This window comes from Mytilus edulis, chromosome 4 (assembly GCF_963676685.1).
Source record: "Mytilus edulis chromosome 4, xbMytEdul2.2, whole genome shotgun sequence".
Classification (NCBI taxonomy): domain Eukaryota; kingdom Metazoa; phylum Mollusca; class Bivalvia; order Mytilida; family Mytilidae; genus Mytilus; species Mytilus edulis.
This window is the reverse complement of record NC_092347.1, coordinates 56,528,103-56,547,737: the sequence shown is the minus strand read 5'-3', so window position 1 is coordinate 56,547,737 and position 19,635 is coordinate 56,528,103. Positions and strand designations below refer to the sequence as shown.

The 19,635-nt window shown below is 32.4% G+C and overlaps 1 protein-coding gene across 2 annotated transcripts; it reads right to left on the bottom strand.

The window, feature by feature from the left end:
* Positions 1–248: 248 nt before the first annotated feature.
* On the bottom strand, positions 249–3,591 carry LOC139520009 (uncharacterized). 2 transcript variants are annotated; one of them, XM_071312374.1, is made up of 2 exons: positions 3,315–3,591; positions 249–2,177 (listed from the first exon to the last, which is right to left on the bottom strand). In XM_071312374.1, the coding sequence occupies exon 2, from the start codon at positions 2,172–2,174 to the stop codon at positions 459–461; it is 1,716 nt and encodes a 571-aa protein (XP_071168475.1). In that variant the 5' UTR covers positions 2,175–2,177; positions 3,315–3,591; the 3' UTR covers positions 249–458. The 2 variants fall into 2 exon arrangements, with proteins under 2 accessions (XP_071168475.1, XP_071168476.1); XM_071312375.1 differs by having other exon boundaries at positions 3,529–3,573.
* Positions 3,592–19,635: the final 16,044 nt, after the last annotated feature.

Sequence of the window (19,635 nt, the reverse complement as noted above, 5' to 3'; positions counted from 1 at the left end):
ATAATAATCTGAAAATCTAAATTAATAAAGGGAATTTAAAAAGTCTAGCCTACCAGATTATATACCAAGGTATTAGATCTACATATGAAAGAGACTATCAATCAATTCAAAGAGTTTTCAAAGTCTTTTTTGTGTAAACTAAATAGTATTTTCATAAAAGCACCAACGCATTGAGTACCTTGGATGAAGTTACTGTATTTGACTAACAATCTCCCATCTGAAATAGTGAACTAGTGGAAATAATATATAATATATTTATTAATGTAGCATATTTGATGAAGCAGATGCGTATTTAAAAAAAAAAGCTGTTAGTCATACTACTTCATGCAAAAAGCAAACATAATTCAAATCTAAACAAGCACTAATGAGCAAATAAAATAAAAGACCTTAACAAAATAGTTTGCTACTAGCAAACATACATGGTGTTCAAGTACAAATTGAAAAGAATGAAAGGTTTCTCATGACACCTTATACATATGAACGTCTCCATTATAACACGATATAAGAAGATTGTTTCTGGCCTTGTCAAGGTAAATACCATGCGGTTGATTTAAACCATCATATTTCCCTATAAGACATTTAGCTTCTCCCCCATCTGATGATATAATGACGATACTGTTATTTCCAAAGGATGCAACGTAAACATTGGCGTCCTTGTCAGTAATGACACCACGTATATCATCTAACACTGATTTATCGTTGTATTCCCAAATCTTCTCTCCTGAGATTGTGTAACACGTGACGGTGTCAGTTCTAGTATCGGTATGATAAAGTTTATCTTTAGAGGCTGCAACATAATTCCAATCAGACATCTTTGGTTGCTTTACTAAAGTCGTGACTAAAGTGGATGCATTTTCACCAAAAGAATCTACTGACTGAATACCTGTTCCTTTTAAGCAATATATTAGCCTTCCTTGTCTTTTTGTTATTCCATAACACGCGTTTGAATTTCTGATTTGTCTCTCTTTTTGCTTAGAAGAAATGTTTATTATCTCCAATTCAAATGGACTATAGTTATGGGTAATTGCAATCGTATTGTCATCAATACAAGTAACATCTAAAGGTTGAAATGATACATCTATTTTACATTCTAATGATTCGTTCTCGTTAAGGACGAATACATGGTTATAATTCCAGTCCACAAGAACAATCCTACCTGCAGTTGTAATTGTACACCCTGTAAATCTACTTGGATAATTTAAAAGTTCTGGTAACTTAAGTTTTCTATGCGAAGACACATTAATATCATTAATTGTTTTCTTTTCGACAGAAGGTGCGACCAAGAATTGGGCTTGTTTATTTTTCTCAAGCTTAATGGCAATTGTTGGAGAACTAGCAATCCGGAATATTTTTCCATAATCTGCAGTGGAGAATATGTCGGGTAGTTTGTGGTTATGTTTAAAGTCGATATCAACTTGTTGGAGACTACCATCTTCCAACAATGACACCACGAACTTTTCTTCATGTTCTATATCCGTCTCAATTTTCTTCATTCCAACAAAAACCTGTAATTCGGATGCATAATTCTTAATTGCAGAAATATTGGTCTGTAACTCTTCTACGGTTTTGGTATGATCGAGAAGTTTTGTTTGAATACATCGTAGCTCTGAGTTAACTCCCTTTTCTACATCCCCCAAATCCTGAAGTATTTTCTGCTCAATACTGTCGAGATGTTTGTTTATTTTGTCGCGCATTGTCTTTATTTCAGACTGTATTTGATCTCTGCTCTGCTGTACTTTTGATAAATTCTTTTCTCGGTCTTCTTTTATTCTTTTTAAATTTTCCTTTAAATCTTCCAGGCTTTGTTCCAAATTGTCAAATAATGCGGAGGTTTTGGAAGTTTTAACAATTTCATCGAGTGCCGTTAAGTTGCATTTCTTGTGGGTGGTTGTAACACAATGAGGACAACATGGACTTTCGTGTTGTAAACAGTAAAGTTGGTATTTTTTGTCGTGGTCAGAACAGTATTGTTGTACGCTGGCTACAAATGACGGTAGCTGCTTGTAGTTATCAACAGAGATAACCTCATGATTTCTCGACAATTTGGAAGCATTGTGATACTTAAGGCAAGTCGAACACAAACCTTCATCACATTCAGGACACCAGAAGGTGGCGTCTGTCGTCACATGTTGGGATTCACATACACCACATAATGTACTATTTAATGATGCCATAACCTGTAACAACAAAAACAATTTAACATAATCTTACGGTAGGTGTAAATTTGTAGGTCATTCGTGAAGACATTTCAGCAAAAGCATTTTTTTTTTATATTTTAATTTCTTTATTGGCTCGTGTGCTTCGCTTAAATCATAGGGGAAATATTAAACCTGCGTAGTTCAGGAAAAATCATTTTTGAAATGATTCTCGTTTGAAATAAATGACCCGGGAACACAGATAGTTCGTAGTGCAAATCTTTTAGACAATAAATTCAAAAAAAAAAAAATCGCACCTGCTCCGGCTATCTCAAAAAGATTTATTCAGTGTAGTGTACCACTATTGGGACAAATGTTATCAAAACTATAGTAACTTTTATAAGCTCTAACTCAAAATATTGACAATTCTGTGTTAAGGTGGCCTAAAATTCAGTTTGACAGATCTAATTTAACGTACTACTTTTACACCTTTTTTTAACTGGACCAAATCACTACTTAACATAAATATTTAGCAACCAAACTTTTTTAACATGTAATTTTATCCCCTTACTTAATATGTCATGTGCATTAAATATCTAGAAATAAATTAGGAAAGTGTAACAACAAAAAAATGCAAGTAATACACTGTTCACAGTTCACACTAAGGACTATATTCTTAGGACGATAACTGTGCCCTTGGACCTAATATGCCTTCCTCCGAGTTCGGATAATATTTAATCTGACCTCATATACACTTCTAGGAATATGATTGGTTAAAAGCGATCTATCTTGAACAAAGAAGTACAAAAATCACAAAATATGTTTAATCCTTTGTGTGTGTGTGTTGTTGTTTTTTTTTAAAGTAAAATTTTGTATTCTGGCTAACTATTTAGTTTTAACCTTAAACATTACTTTTTTACATAAATTTTGAATTTAAAAAAGAAAATGTGTGTTAATTTTAATATGCAATTCAACAAAAGAACAGAAGACTTAAATGCTGTGCATTGTTTCTTTCGTTAACAAGTACATTTGATTATGTAACTGCAGTTGTATATCTCATCTTAGAGAATCTCTTTCGATATCTCATTATACCACCACAGTATGGAATCTGTTGCAACCAAAAACAAAATTGTTTAAGAAAACAAACGAGGATGTATTGCGATTTTGAGAAATCCTTACCTGTACACAGTTCTCGTCTTACTGTCTAAGCTCTTTTGTAGATGAAAATTTGGGTGGTGGCAGCTTGATATCAATTGGTTGCAGACTGAATTGTTTTCTGAATTGAAAAAAAAGATACACTTATATTTCTCAAAGTGTCCTGAATCAGTGTAAACCTGCGATTCTAGAAAAACATCCGTATAACTGCCATAAATATATATATATATATATATACCTGCTTCTACCACAAGGAAGTTAAAAGAACCATTTGTATTATCAGTATTTTTACCCAATCACTGACCTTCGGAGATAAATAATCAATGTTGATATACTGATATCGTATGTAATGCAACATTCAAACATATAAACAGTTGCACGGTGAATTTAGTTCTTTATCAATATTATGATACGAGAATCGAATGTAAGTTGTATAATTGAATGAATAATGCATATTGCGTCTCTTTGAGTAATATATTGATGATTGGCCAGTAAGTAACATTAATGTCTTCTACTAGTTGACTAGTCCGCGAGCCGATGCTTCACATATGGGTCATTTTCAAAAAATGTCGAATGTTCAGTACACCCATGCTAATTTTTGTTTTATTTCTAATGGAAATTTCAGTTGTAATGGTTTAAATGAAAGCTTGTAGGAATTGTGATTCAGAACATTAATAATAAACACGATTTACATCTATTTTGATAAGATTAGAATGTATTTAAATCCGATTTTGGATAATTTGTGTGCGTACAGTAACAGAAAAACACATTTCAAATGATTTTTTTCCGATTGTCTGATCAGCTTGATATCTGCAAAAGGGACTTTTTAAGAACTTTATAAATTCCTCTAACGAAAAATCGTAGCTTCTGTATCATTATATGTAACATTTTGTCTACAAACTAAATTCAATCAGCGTACATGAAGTTCATGTCCAACCTGTTACCGCTACTTAAATCAGCCGTTAAATTGTTCTCCCTATGCATATTGAATTAGTCAGTATTGATTTCAAAATGCATGGTAACATTGATATTTAACACATCTCGTTTCTTGAACCACAGTGTAGAGAAAGAAATTCAAGAGATTTAGGGGAAAAAATAGAGGTTACTTTTTTCATGTCTATGCTGTTACCAACAATTTTAATAAATCACACCAAAGGTATACTTGTTAAAAGTGCAATAACGTGTTGGAAGCCAAATTCACAACAGCAAAACATTATCACTTCACCAAAGGGAGTAGTTATTTCACAAAGGCATTCAAAAATGAAGAAGTTGTTTTATCCTTTTATTTCTATCCTGCTACTATGGTTGCTATATTTCACATGGCCATAAAAGTGCGAGGTTTGGCATGCCACAAAACCAGGTTCAACCCACCATTTTTTCCTTTAAAAATGCCCTGTACCAAGTCAGGAATATGGTCATTGTTATATTATAGTTCGTTTCTGTGTGTATTACATTATAACGTTGTGTCGTTTGTTTTCTCTTATTTTTTAGTGTAAATTCACATTGCGATAAGACGTGTCACGGTACTTGTCTATCCCAAATTCATGTATTTGGTTTTGATGTTATATATATATATGTTATATTTGTTATTCTCGTGGGATTTTGTCTATATGTGTTACATTTTAGTGTTATGTCGTTGTTCTCCTCTTATATTTAATGCGTTTCCCTCGGTTTTAGTTTGTTATCCCGATTTTGTTTTTTGTCCATGGATTTATGAGTTTTGAACAGCGGTATACTACTGTTGCCTTTATCTATGGATACAGTAACAGTATAGCCAATTGTAGACAGAAACGTCGTTAAAAAGTTTATCATAACATATAGTTGCAAACAGGATGAAATCTTTCGTTGTTTGAACTCATCTTAAGGTTATTATAACGTCTTAATCTTCCCAATTTAGCATTTGCGGGTGCAATACTGATATCGGTAACAGGATAGAACTTTATATAGTGATATATCATTAACGTACGTTCCTGTTACCAATGAAATAAAGACAAAAGTAGACTAACATGTGAGGGATTTACTTGATGTTGGGTTTATTTGAAAGAGAGACAAAGTGCCGAACAATATGAATTGCTATCTTAGACTTGCATTACTGATGGTAATTTTTTCAACCTTTGAAAACCAATTTTTAGAGGCATTTTTCCGTACAACCTGGAAAATTGGCAAATAATCTATTATTTCACAGAATGAATATATAGGAAAGTTCATTCTCTTGAAAACCATCTAATTTGCCACGAAAAACAAGCTTAAAGTTTTATCTAAACCTTTTCTTAATAACCCAAAATTTCTTTGGAAAATGGTAACAGGTGAGACAAAATATTGTACCACCTATCAAAATTTTTTCAAGATGTTCTTGTATGACATTATTAAGATTGCATCTTTTAATATGTTGTCTATAAGTACTGTTTGTTTTGATTTGCTTATGTAGAGGGTTGTTTGAATAATTAACTTTTAATAAATTTTTCAATTTTAAAATTCATCATTTTTTGAAAATGACCCATATCTCTTTTTCTAACATGCAATTGAGCGAGCTATTGTTGCTTAATTCGCTATCGGATCGAACGTATTATACATGGAGAGACAACTCTGTACAAAAATTTGATAAATATTAATGTAGGTCAAATGAATGTATGCTTGCAAAAAAATAAAGACAACTCTGAATAGTGTAAATGTGATTTTTTAGAAATCATTCGAAACATGATAATCCCCTAAAGTTGATAAAGCCCGTTTCATGACTTTTAATGTGCCCTCACCACTGGGAGGTTCGTAACAATTCTGATACTTAAGATAAAACACACAAAAAGATAACAAAAATACACATTGCATCTTTTCAAGAAAAAACTAAAGAAAAAAAAGAGGGGAAGGAAAAAGAAGGAGTTTTGCATTATTCTACACAGTGTTTTGAATTTATTTGATTTTAAGGAGGCTCGAGGGTATAAAAATTTCAGAAAGAAATAAACATTTGTTTTTCACTACAAATTTTATTTATTACCTTTTGCAGTTGTTACTTTATCATATGGTACAAAAATCATTCAAAACAATCAATTCGTGTTGGCCCCAGATGACATTTGAAATGTGTACATCATTGAAAAAGTTCCAAATTATCTCCCTTTGGTGGAAAAATGCCCTTTTTTGGCTTTAGAATTGAAATATCTTTTTTAACTCATCGGTGACATATATTTTTTAATATAATTTCCATATAAGCTGTACTTAAACTAAATTATTGTAAAATTTGAGCGATTTCTGTAATAAATTTCTTTTTTTATTTCAATATTACCTATATTTCTCCTATTACTTCAACCACCTTTACAAAAATGTATGCTTCTTTCGAAGGCAGATTGTGAGCGCAAATGAACGGTGACCCCACTTTTTTATTTTAATTTTCTATTTACTATAAGATAAAGTTCATTTATAGAAAAATATAGAGAAATCCTATATAAATGATTTAGACCCGCGAACCCCCTTAAATCAGCTGCTGCAATCTTTGTAAACAGATGAGGTATAATGTATAAACTATCTAGTCTTTTTATATCTTATAAAAGTTTATAAGATAATTTTATCAAGTTTATAAGATATCTAATTAAGATATTTTATGTAGTTTATAGTTTATAAGATATCTAATTATATAATTTTATTTATAGTGCAACCTGATATAACATTTATTTTACATACATTTATACAAAGTCAATCAGCCAGCCTTCAAAGGCTTACGAAGCACTGTCAATTAATATCTATAATTTGCGCTAACATAGAAAATATGAAATTAATACTTCAAGAACATTTTAAAACAAGATTATTTAAATATCACAATGAGAAAGTAACTGAGTTTTGATTTTTGAAATATTGAATATATAGTTTGACACTAGTTTACAGTCTGTAGTTAGTAATTTAATGAGTATTTCTTCATCAGAAAGAACGGAAAGGTCGATGTTGTTACGTTGCTGAAAGTCAGCGAAGGCATTGTTTCTTTCACACAAATATAAAGGACATTTAACTAAAAAATGTTTTTCGTCCTCAATGGATACATTGTCATTACAAACTTTACAAAAACGTCTATTTGACGGGATACCACGATAACGCCCAAGTTCTAATTCCAACGGAAAAGTCCCACAACGCATTCTGGCTAAAGTCGATCTCAGTTGTCGTGTCATATTAGTGGTAATGTACTGCTGTGTTTCAAAGTTTGTTTCAAGACATCTAAAAGTTCGTAATTTTGGCTTGTTCATAATATCTAGTTTCCATTTATCGTGATGTTTTTGACGGAGCAAAAGTTCTGAGTAGTTGGCAATAAATTTTACACTAAGTCCATTTGTGTAGTTATTGTTAAATAGTTCCAAAAGTTCACATTTTTCCATCACTGATTTTAGCTCGTTGTACCATGTTTTCTTATATTTTTCTGATAAAGTTGAATCCCATTGGAAAATACGATTTGGAATTCGACCTACGTGCATACTTGTTATTCTATGCCAAAGTCTTATTAAGATATATTATGTAGTTTATAGTTTATTTATATCTGATATATAATATATTACTTATACTACAAAATGAGAAACTATATTTCTGGTTCTATTGTTTCCCATTAATACATTTTATAGCATATGCTCTTAATTATTTTTTGTAAAACCAACCGCATGACACTCAATCCTTCATAGTAATATCCTACATTGCTTGTATTATAACTTTTTACTTTGTGTATTACTTATTGTGTATTTCACTTTAAACTTGTTTTATAATAATCATTGTATTATGATGTGTATGTATATATCTTGCCCGACAGTGGACCATGATTGGTAAAATAAAATAATGTCTAATGTCTAAATGAAACTTTACCGTAATGGATTCAACGAGAAAATAAAATAAGGAGATTACTATATAGACAAATATCTCCAGAGACCAAATGACGAGAATATCAACAACTCCATGTCCATAGCTACATATGTCTGTTTGGCTGGTGGTATATCTGGTAAAAAGTAAAATCACAAAAATACTGAACTCAGAGGAAAATCAATTCGGAAAGTCCATAATCACATGGCAAAATCAAATAACAAAACGCATCAAAAACGAATGGACAAGAACTGTCATATTCCTGACTTGGTACAGGCATTTTCAAATGTAGAAAATGGTGGATTGAACCTGGTTTTATAGCTAGCTAAACCTCTCATTTGTATGACAGTCGCATCAAATTCCATTATATTGTCAGCGATGCGTGAACAAAATAAACAGACACAATAGGTAAAAATGTCAAAAATAGGGGTACAGCAGTCTACATTGTGTTATCATCTTAATCACTATAAAAACAACAAATGTAACGAAGAAGCACAAAAAGGATATCATTTCCATAGAGTTTGTACGTTTTTAAGATTTTCACTTGTGACTTTTTCACATATTTGTACTTTTATGACGGTTACAGTCTTGAAATTGGCAAAACTAACTAAAAAAGTATATAATTATGTAATTCGTATCATTTCCCTGGCTAACAATTTTCTCACACTTTATCGTGAAATGAAAAAAAACAAACATTGTCTATATGTACATCGTTTCTTCGTTTAGACAGCGAGTATAACCGTAAATCGTTAATCAATCTATCATTATTTTCCAACGTATGAATGAAAGGATTTTTTTCTAGATTGATAACTAAATGTTTTGTTATATACAGCATACCGATATTACGTCCCAAACATGCATGACATATATGCATCTGTGAGTTAATTAAGCAACCAATAATTAAATTATTATTCATATCGTTATTTCAAAGTTATTTTTTTTCGTCAACTTACTTTATTTATTTTTTCTTATATGTTTTGTTAGTCCTCTGGTCGAGATTAAAAGGGGTTGAGATACAAACCCCGTAATATATATGTAAATGTTTGTTTTGTGTTGAATTACTTCACAACAGTTACTCCTAGTTTTTGGTGGGGTTCGAGTTGTTTACTCTTTAGTTTTCTATGTTGTGTCATGTGTACTATTGTTTGTCTGTATGTCTTTTTCATTTTTAACAATGGCATTGTCAATATATTTTCGATTTATGAGTTTGACTGTCCCTCTGGTATCTTTCGTCCTCTTTTACTCTTTTGTCGTATTCATTCATTTTATAGATCAAGTTACTAATTCAAAGAACCATCTTCATAAGCAAATAAAAAAAAACACCCAGTACTTATCGAACAATTTTGGAAAAGATGCAATCTTGATAATGTCATACAAGAATATTTAAGAAATATTTTGATAGGTTATATTTTGTCACTTTTGTTTTCATGTTCAAACAAAATTTTGAAATATTTAGAAAAAGTTTCGATAAAATTTTAAGCTAGTATTTTTTAAAGCCAATAAGCTGATTTTCAAGAATAAAAACGTCTTTATATTTTCTCTCTGAGTAATGATAGTTTATTTTTCCTGGTTTTACTGTTTAATACCTGATATAATTGTTTTTTTACTGTTCAGTATCAGTTGTAACACATTTAACTGAGTACTGTTCAGTATCAGTTGTAACACATTTAACTGAGTTCAAACAACTAATCATTTCATTATATGTAAAACTATACGCAATTATAAACCTTTTAAAAGACATTTCTGTCAAATATTGTCTATCCTGTTACTGTTATCATAATAACCATAGTAACAGACGTAACAAGATGGACACGTGTATAATAACCTTTTCAGGTACGTTAGGCACTACAGGAGACATTTAGCGTGACAGAGTTGAAACATGTTTTAGTTTTCTCGTTTCAATTGTTTTACATTGTCATTTGAATTTTCGGGGCCTTTTATAGCTGACTTTGCAGTATGGGCTTTGCTTATTGTGGAAGGCCATACGGTGACCTACGTATAGTTGACAATTTCTGTGTTATTTGGTCTCTTGTAGAGAGATGTCTCATTGACAATCATACAAAATCTTCTTTTTTATATATACCATGCCACATTCTTTATGTGCCTGTCCCAAGTCAGGAGCCTGTAATTCAGAGTTTCATCTTTTTCATGGCAGGGGGTATACTATTAGTTTACTCATTGTAACAGGCTGTACGGTTGCCTATAATTGCTTACACGTACTTTATTTGATCTTAGGGGTAAAGTGTTCTCATTGGCAAATACTACATCTCTTTATTAGCTCACCTGGCCTAAAAGGCCATGTGAGCTTTTCTCATCACTTGGCGTCCGTCGTCGTCGTCGTCGTCGTTAACAATTTTTCAAACATCTTCTCCTCTGAAACAACTGAATGGATTTGAATGAAACTTAAAATAATTGTTCCTTAGATTATCCTGTACAAAGTGTGTGCTTCGATTTTTGATCCGTCAAAAAACATGGCCGCCGTTACTTAAAATAGAACATAGGGGTCAAATGCAGTTTTTGGCTTATATCTCAAAAACGGAAGCATTTAGAGCAAATCTGACATGGGGTAAAAATGTTCATTAGGTCAAGATCTATCAGCCCAGAAATTTTCAGATGAATCAAACAAACCATTGTTGGGTTGCTACCACTTAATTGGTAATTTTAAGGAAATTTTGCAGTTTTTGGTCATTATCTTGAATATTATTATAGATGAAGATAAACTGTAAACAGCAAAAATGATCAGCAAAGTAAGATCTACAAATAGGTTAATATGACCAAAATTGTCAATTGACCCCTTAAGGGGTAAATGTCCTTTAATGACAATTTTTCACAATTTGTTCATCATATTTGCTAACTTTAAAAAATCTTCTCCTCTGAAACTACTGAATGGATTTGGATGAAACTTAGCATGATAGTTCCTTAGATTATCCTGCACAAAGTGTGTGCTTCGATTTTTGATCTGTCAAAAAACATGGCCGCCCTTACTTTAAATAGAACATAGGGGTCAAATGCAGTTTTTGGCTTATATCTCAAAAACGAAAGCATTTAGAGCAAATCTGACATGGGGTAAAAATGTTCATTAGGTCAAGATCTATCAGCCCTGAAATTTTCAGACGAATCAAACAAACCATTGTTGGGTTGCTGCCACTTAATTGGTAATTTTAAGGAAATTTTGCAGTTTTTGGTCATTATCTTGAATATCATTATAGATAAAGAAAAACTGTAAACAGCAAAAATGATCAGCAAAGTAAGATCTACAAATAAGTTAATTATGACCAAAATTGTCAATTGACCCCTTAAGGGGTTATTGTCCTTAAATGACAATTTTTTCACAATTTGTTCATCATATTTGCTAACTTTAAAAAATCTTCTCCTCTAAAACTACTCAACCAAATTCAACCAAACTTCAACTGAATGATCAGTAGGGTGTATAAAATAAAGTTTGTGTTTTATTTTCTATTTTGTCTAAAAACATAGTCGTCATGGCTAAAAATAGAACACAGGGTAAAATGCAGTTTTTTGGCTTATATCTAAAAAAACTCCAGCATTTAGAGCAAATAAGACTAGAAGTTAAAATATTTATTAGGTCAAGGTCTACCTGTCCTGAAATTTTCAATTTGCAATTTGCAAAAAAAATAATTTGTTGTGTTACTTCCAAAATATAGAAAATATTCTGACCAGAAAAAAAAACCATGCCCCCCTACAAGTTAAATGGTCCATGCCTAACTGTTATTAATGAAATCATTTAACTGTTTTGCTGTTATTGGAGCCTCTTGCCCCTTCTCAGCAGTGGAATAAATCCAAATCATGAATGAAGAAATTCGAAAGAATAACAATTTTATAATGTAACAATAACAATTTTATTGTTAAAATTCTTTTATTGTAACTATAATGTAATAAAAATAACGCCCTGCCGCTCTTCTTGTATGCATATTATATTAGAAGGAAACGTGTATACATGGTAGAACTTGTATTTCTCTCCGGCGCTCTCGGACGCGTCCGGGTTGTTTTTAGTGTGACCGACCGGAAACAGTCTTTCCGTAACTTGATGGTAAGAAATATTACTGCATTCAGCCTTTTGAAAAAATTTTCCTTAATATTAGTAAATCTTAGTGTTGTTGTTCATCCAGCATTGTTGGTATTGTTTCTCCATCGATATATAAAGACTTTTTGTTTCGATTTTCACCGCTAGTTCTCTTATATTCAGGAAAAATAATTAAAACATTGGAAGCACGCGTGTACGTTATTTTTTGTATATCTCTGTCAGATGTCATTTGGTTTGCATTTCCTGGACAAGACGTACGCAAATATTATTTTATTAAGAACAATAATTGTTCTTGATAAAATAAGCCTACTCAAGCTCATGAAACAAGTGCTTAGACTATACAGTAATTGGACAAGATTGAGTTCCCACTCAAAAAATGTCCTATCATTTCAACCAAAATCGATGTTTTTAAAAAAAATATTGCCAAGTAACTACAAGACCGATTTTTATAAAATAAACACCAAAAGATGTAAAAATGTTTCAAGTTTTATTGTTTGTTTAGTCATAATTTTAATCACTCATTTTCATTTTCTGACGAGGAGAAAACAAATGCAAATTTTTACTATTTTATTTTGGTTAGAATGCATAGCAAACTGCCACAAGATGTACTTACAAACAAAAATATATATAAAAGAAAAAATCAGATGTAAATAGACACCAAACAACGGTTTGGAAATTGGCTTATGCAGCCCCTTAGAACAACGGCTGTGGTACCATTGTTCCTATATATGTTCTTTGTCCCCTAAGCATAATAAACAAGATCAAATCTTCAATTGTTATGCCCCACCTATGATAGTAGAGGGGCATTATGTTTTCTGGTCTGTGCGTCCGTTCCTTTGTCTGTCTGTTCGTTCGTCTGTCTGTCCCGCTTCAGGTTAAAGTTTTTGGTCAAGGTAGTTTTTGGTGAAGTTGAAGTGTCCAGATATATTTTCTTTGTCCCCTGAGCATAATAAACAAGATCAAATGTTCAATCTTTATGCCCCACCTACGATAGTAGAGGGGCATTATGTTTTCTGGTCTGTGCGTCCGTTCCTCTGTCCGTCCGTCTGTTCGTTCGTCCGTCTGTCCCGCTTTAGGTTAAAGTTTTTGGTCAAGGTAGTTTTTGATGAAGTTGAAGTCCAATCAACTTGAAACTTAGTGCACATGTTCCTTATGATATGATCTTTCTTATATTAAAGCCAAATTAAACTTTTGACCACAATTTCACGGTCCACTGAACATAGAAAATGAAAGTGCATGTTTCAGGTTAAAGTTTTTGGTCAAGGTAGTTTTTGGTTAAGTTGAAGTCCAATCAACTTGAAACTAAGTACACATGTTCCCTATAATATTATCGTTCTAATTTTAAGGCCTAATTATATTTTTTTATCCAATTCCACGGTCCATTGAACATGGAAAATGATAGTGCGAGTGGGGCATCCGTGTACTTTGGACACATTTTTGTTTTTTCACAAATACAAGCGCTATAGTGAATGATTATCCATACATAAATTGAATTGATAAGAATAAAATCACCACAATTCAAAATTTTATGCCAAAATTATATTACACAATGCACTATACATGTATGTTAGTTTTTGGATTTCTCTAGAAATAGAAATAAGAGCAATATGGAGTATATCTGTATTTTTATGCAGTTCGTGTACATTTACAAGAAATAGAAATAAGAGCAATATGCAGTATATCTGTATTTTTATGCAGTTCATGTACATTTACAATGTAGTGCATGTTTTTAAAGGCAGCTTTCCTTTAATGGTATCTAGACTCCAGCGATTTTGTTTGCTTCATGGGGGGTATAATGAGTTAAGGCAAATTATCCTACTTCTGAATGTTATATGCATTGTTTTTAATTTTAATTAATTGCAACCAAGTCTTATAAAACAAACTGTGTTATGTTTCATTTTTAAATTGTTTGATAAAGCTGCATTTTGCATTAAAAAGTTCCAAAATGTAATCAGAACACAATAACTTAGTTATTTGTAGTGCAACATTACAAAAATAGTAGTTCCGACTGGTCAAAATCAACTCGAGATTTCATGTGTATTAGAGTTGTTTTAGGTACAGCACTTGAAATCTAGAGTGGATAAAAGACCTTGCCAATTGTTTGTATACATGATATAGTGATGTAAAGTTGTTGTATATAAGATATGATAGAAATCATACTGTTCACAGGAATTCGTCATTTCGTCCATTGCAAAATCTTGTTGGTTATTAGATAATCTATTTATTCTAGGTCTTTTAAAAGTTTTATAGACTGAATGAATACAATATTCAGTGTTGTACAGATTTAACCCAAAAGAAACATTTGCATTTGATATTTTTCCAAGCTCTTGTATATGCCTGATAACGATTACTAAGGCACATTAATGATCTTGTTGAAAGAATCAGAATGAACATCTGATTAAGTAAGAAACGACTTTGGCCAGAGTTTATTATGTGTAAATGTAAAAAGTAGATAATTCAGTGCCGTAAGTGTCTTCTATTTTTATATATATATATGAAACACTTCAAGTTCATAACATTAAAGGATAATCCTAAATATTTTATTAAACTGAAACAAGAGTGCATTTCGAAAAAAATAACGTTTGCTCAAAGAAAAAATTGTAATTTATACAAAAAATATTTACCAACATGAAATACACATGTGAGTATTATTTCAGTCTGTATTAGAAGTCTTAGGTGCATGATGATTGATTACATGTACACTGTTAGTGTCAAAGTTACAGATGCTCCTAGCTTCAACAAAAACAGAGTTCATGAAAGCAATAAATAACAAATCAGTTTCTTGTCCCCACATGCAACAGAGTTCCAACTTGAGGATGCCTATGTTCGAAAGTTCTCTTGTTCATTTGATGATTTTTACACATTCTTTTGTGATTTCGCAGTCATTCAAGATGCCTAGAAGAAAGAACTGGAAACGTTCCAAAGCCATCATGGGGGCTGCCAATCCAATGACGAAGACTGGTGACCAACACTCAGTAGATGACAGAGAGGAGGAGTCTGCCCTCATTTATAAAAACAGAAAAACAAATGCCCCTTGTGGGAATACTATTGAAAATGAGCCTGAGGAGTCTGTCCTCCCTAAAAACAGAAAAACTGAGCATGCCCCTTATGGGAAAACTGAGCAGATTGTACATTTCACCTCTTGTAGGAAAACTGAACAGATTGCAAATTATGCCCCTTGTGGGAAAACAAGAACTATTCTTTCTGATACTAAAAGTAAAAATACTAAAGAATATGCGAATGATACACCTATGAACTACTCAGTAATAAATGCTCTTCATATTTTTGATGAAAATACACCTATGTCGTGTAATTGCAGTAATTCAGAATACACCTATGGACCAATTTCCCATGTTATAACAGGAGACCTTAACATCGTTCGCGACCGAGAGTTAAAATCATTCCTCAGTAAAGGACCTAAATATCGTCCCCCGTCAACTATTAACTGGAATGAGTGTCGTAATATCATCAACGACTCACTCCGCGCCTACTGTTTGAAATGGGTAAAACGGGAAAAAGCTGACAAAAAATCTTTGGACTCTTTTTTTAATTCAGTAATGAAGATAGTTGATATTCGAATACAACATTTTAAAGAACATTTTACCCTCAACAAAAACTATAAAAACCCTATTTCGCGTATCAAAAATAAACTAACAGAACTAGCCAAGGAATTTGTTTTTGTCCCGGCTGATAAAGCTGCTAATAATATCATTATTGTTTGACGTAAATTTTATATAGAGGTTCTGCAAAAGGAAATCACGAATTCACCAACATTCCAACTCACTTCATTTTCAGAAAACGACATCTGTAACAAACATAAACTTTTAGCTACTTCTTTACAAGCAGAACCAAACACAATGAAAGTCCCAACTATGTACTGGCTTCCGAAGCTGCACAAAAAACCTTACAAATATAGATTTATTTCATCTTCTAGCCATTGTTCAACTACTAAATTGTCTGTTTTACTTACTAGTACACTTGGTACAATAAAAAACCTGATAATAAATTGTTCAAATAAGGCCTTTGAAAATAGTGGAATTAATTACTTTTGGAGTGTCAAAAACTCGTTGGAAGTACTTGATAAATTGCATGCATATATTGGTGATTTTGAATCTGTTCAAAGTTTTGATTTTTCTACCCTATATACCACTTTGCCTCATATTCTTATTAAGAAAAAATTCACATCCCTAATTAACTGGGCATTTAAAAAGTCGGAATGCGAGTACATATGTTCAAACTCTTTTAGATCATTTTTTAGTAGCAATAAACAAAAGAACTATGTCAATTGGACATGCTTTGATACTATTTATGCACTTGAATTTTTACTTGATAACATTTTTGTTCGCTTTGGAGATTCCGTATATCGTCAAGTTATTGGAATTCCAATGGGGACTAACTGTGCACCACTTATTGCGGACCTGTTTTTGTATTGTTATGAGTTACAATTTATGACTAAAATTAGCAAAGACCCATCAAAACAACATTTGATACAAAAATTTAACAATACTTTTAGATATTTGGATGATATATTGGCTCTAAATAATGACGACTTCAGTATGTATACTAAAGAAATTTATCCTGTAGAACTTACTTTAAATAAAGCTAATGATAACAATGACCACTGCCCTTTCCTCGATCTTGATATCTATATCATAAACGGGAAGCTTAATACAAAAATTTATGATAAAAGAGATGATTTTTCATTTCCTATTGTTAATTATCCATTTTTAGATGGTGACGTTCCCTTGTCACCATCTTATGGTGTTTATATATCTCAACTTGTACGATTCGCTCGTGTATGTAACAATGTATTAGATTTTAGCGAGAGAAATTTATGTATTACTGAAAAATTATTACACCAGGGTTTTCGATATCACAAACTGGTCAAAACATTTACTAAATTTTATCACCGGTATAAGGAAATAATTCGTAAATATAACTCAACATGCAGACATCTTATACGTTCAGGTATTTCACATCCAAAATTTTATGGAAATATTCTTTATAAAGCACAAAAATGTCAGTATTCTCCTCAGAAACTAACAAAACCTTTAAATAGACTTATTAAAAGGGGATATAGTTACGATACTGTTGTCAGGTCATTAAAGATTGCATATTTTGGCTTTAACATTGATTCACTGATAGGGTCTTTGCATCGGAACTAAACACATTTATTTCTTAAAAAACCAGTTGTTGGCATGACACGGGTTATGTTCTTCTCATATATTTTATGATAGTATGATACTAAACCCCTAACGGGAGGGATTGTACCTGATATTCATATGATGAAGACATAATCTTTCAATCAGTTTAATTGAGGTCTGGAGCTGGCATGTCAGTTAACTGCTAGTAGTCTGTTGTTATTTATGTATTATTGTCATTTTATTTATTTTCTTTTGTTACATCTTTTGACATCAGACTCGGACTTCTCTTGAACTGAATTTTAATGTGCGTATTGTTATTCTTTTACTTTTCTACATTGGCTAGAGGTATAGGGGGAGGGTTGAGATCTCATAAACATGTTTAACCCCGCCGCAATTTTGCGCCTGTCCCAAGTCAGGAGCCTCTGGCCTTTGTTAGTCTTGTATGATTTTAAATTTTAGTTTCTTGTGTATAATTCGGAGTTAAGTATGACGTCCATTATCACTGTACTATTATGCATATTTTAGGGGCCAGCTGAAGGACACCTACGGGTGCGGGAATTCTCGCTACATTGAAGACCCATTGGTTGCCTTCGGCTGTTGTTTGCTCTATGGTCGGGTGGTTGTCGCTTTGACATATTCACCATTTCCTTTCTCAATTTTACGTTGACTTTTGGAAGTTTTGATCAATTTGATGGTCGTTTTTCCAATTTTACTAGAGGAAATCAATGCACGTGCAATTGTTTAATTTATTTGGCCTTTGCAACTAAGAATATAGATGACCAACAGTATAACTTAGATGATATTTTGGAAATAGGAGATCAAGTTTATCTCAAAACTGTGCAGAATCTCAAACAGGAAGGTAGATTTAGAAACATGTTATTGACTTTAAACGAAATTCCAAATATCTTTGAAATTAGAGGACAAAAAATTATAGTGGAAAGAAAAAATGTCTTGTTTGGTACTGCTGTTCAATTTGATTCAACAAATGACTTCCTTACATTACAAGAAGCCCTTGTAGAAGCATTTGAAAAGGCTAAGGCTGCTTTAGTTATGATAGGCGCTATATGTTCTGGTGTTTATTTTGACAACGATACTTATTTTTTCTTTGACTCTCATTCACATGACAAATAAAGGCAACAGTAGTATACCGCTGTTCAAAACTCATAAATCCATGGACAAAAAACAAAATCGGGATAACAAACTAAAACCGAGGGAAACGCATTAAATATAAGAGGAGAACAACGACATAACACTAAAATGTAACACATATAGACAAAATCCCACGAGAATAACAAATATAACATATATATATAACAAGTCTGGTTTATATGAGCCACGAGAGTCTAAAGGCATGTCAATACTCATAGGATTCAGAGACATCCAAAGTCTGGTGAATTATATGTACTCTCACTACAGAAGCATGCATATTGATTTACAGTCACAGTATGAAATTCTTCCAGTGAAGTTAATTGACATGGACAACTCATTAGTACTTCAGAGGCAGATTAATAGTTATTTTAAAGATCAAAATCGTAGAAATATAATTCAAATTTCGACCAAAGCCCTGACAGACGAATGTGATAAACGTAAGGTATATATGAAAACATACATGCAAAGAAGAAGGGAAGATCCATACATACACCAAAGAGAGCTTAATGCTAAACAAAAGGCTAGAGAAGATGATGAAGTCAGACAGAAAGAACTAGATGCCAAGCGAAAAACGAGAAGGGATGATGAAGTCAGACAGAAAGAACTAGATGCCAAGCGAAACACGAGAAGGGATGATGAAGTCAGACAAAAAGAACTAGATGCCAAGCGAAAAACGAGAAAGGATGATGAAGTCAGACAGAAAGCAGTAGATGCCAAGCGAAAAACGAGAAGAGATGATGAAGTCAGACAGAAAGAACTAGATGCTAAGCGAAAAACGAGAAGGGATGATGAAGTCAGACAGAAAGAACTAGATGCCAAGCGAAAAACGAGAAGGGATGATGAAGTCAGACAGAAAGAACTAGATGCCAAGCGAAACACGAGAAGGGATGATGAAGTCAGACAAAAAGAACTAGATGCCAAGCGAAAAACGAGAAAGGATAATGAAGTCAGACAGAAAGCAGTAGATGCCAAGCGAAAAACGAGAAGAGATGATGAAGTCAGACAGAAAGAACTAGATGCTAAGCGAAAAACGAGAAGGGATGATGAAGTCAGACAGAAAGAACTAGATGCCAAGCGAAAAACGAGAAGGGATGATGAAGTCAGACAGAAAGAACTAGATGCCAAGCGAACAACGAGAAGGGATGATGAAGTCAGACAGAAAGAACTAGATGCCAAGCGAAAA

Coding starts and splice junctions, on each gene's coding strand:
- LOC139520009 (XM_071312374.1), bottom strand. CDS start 2,174: ATGGCATCATTAAATAGTACATTATGTGGTGTATGTGAATCCCAACAT.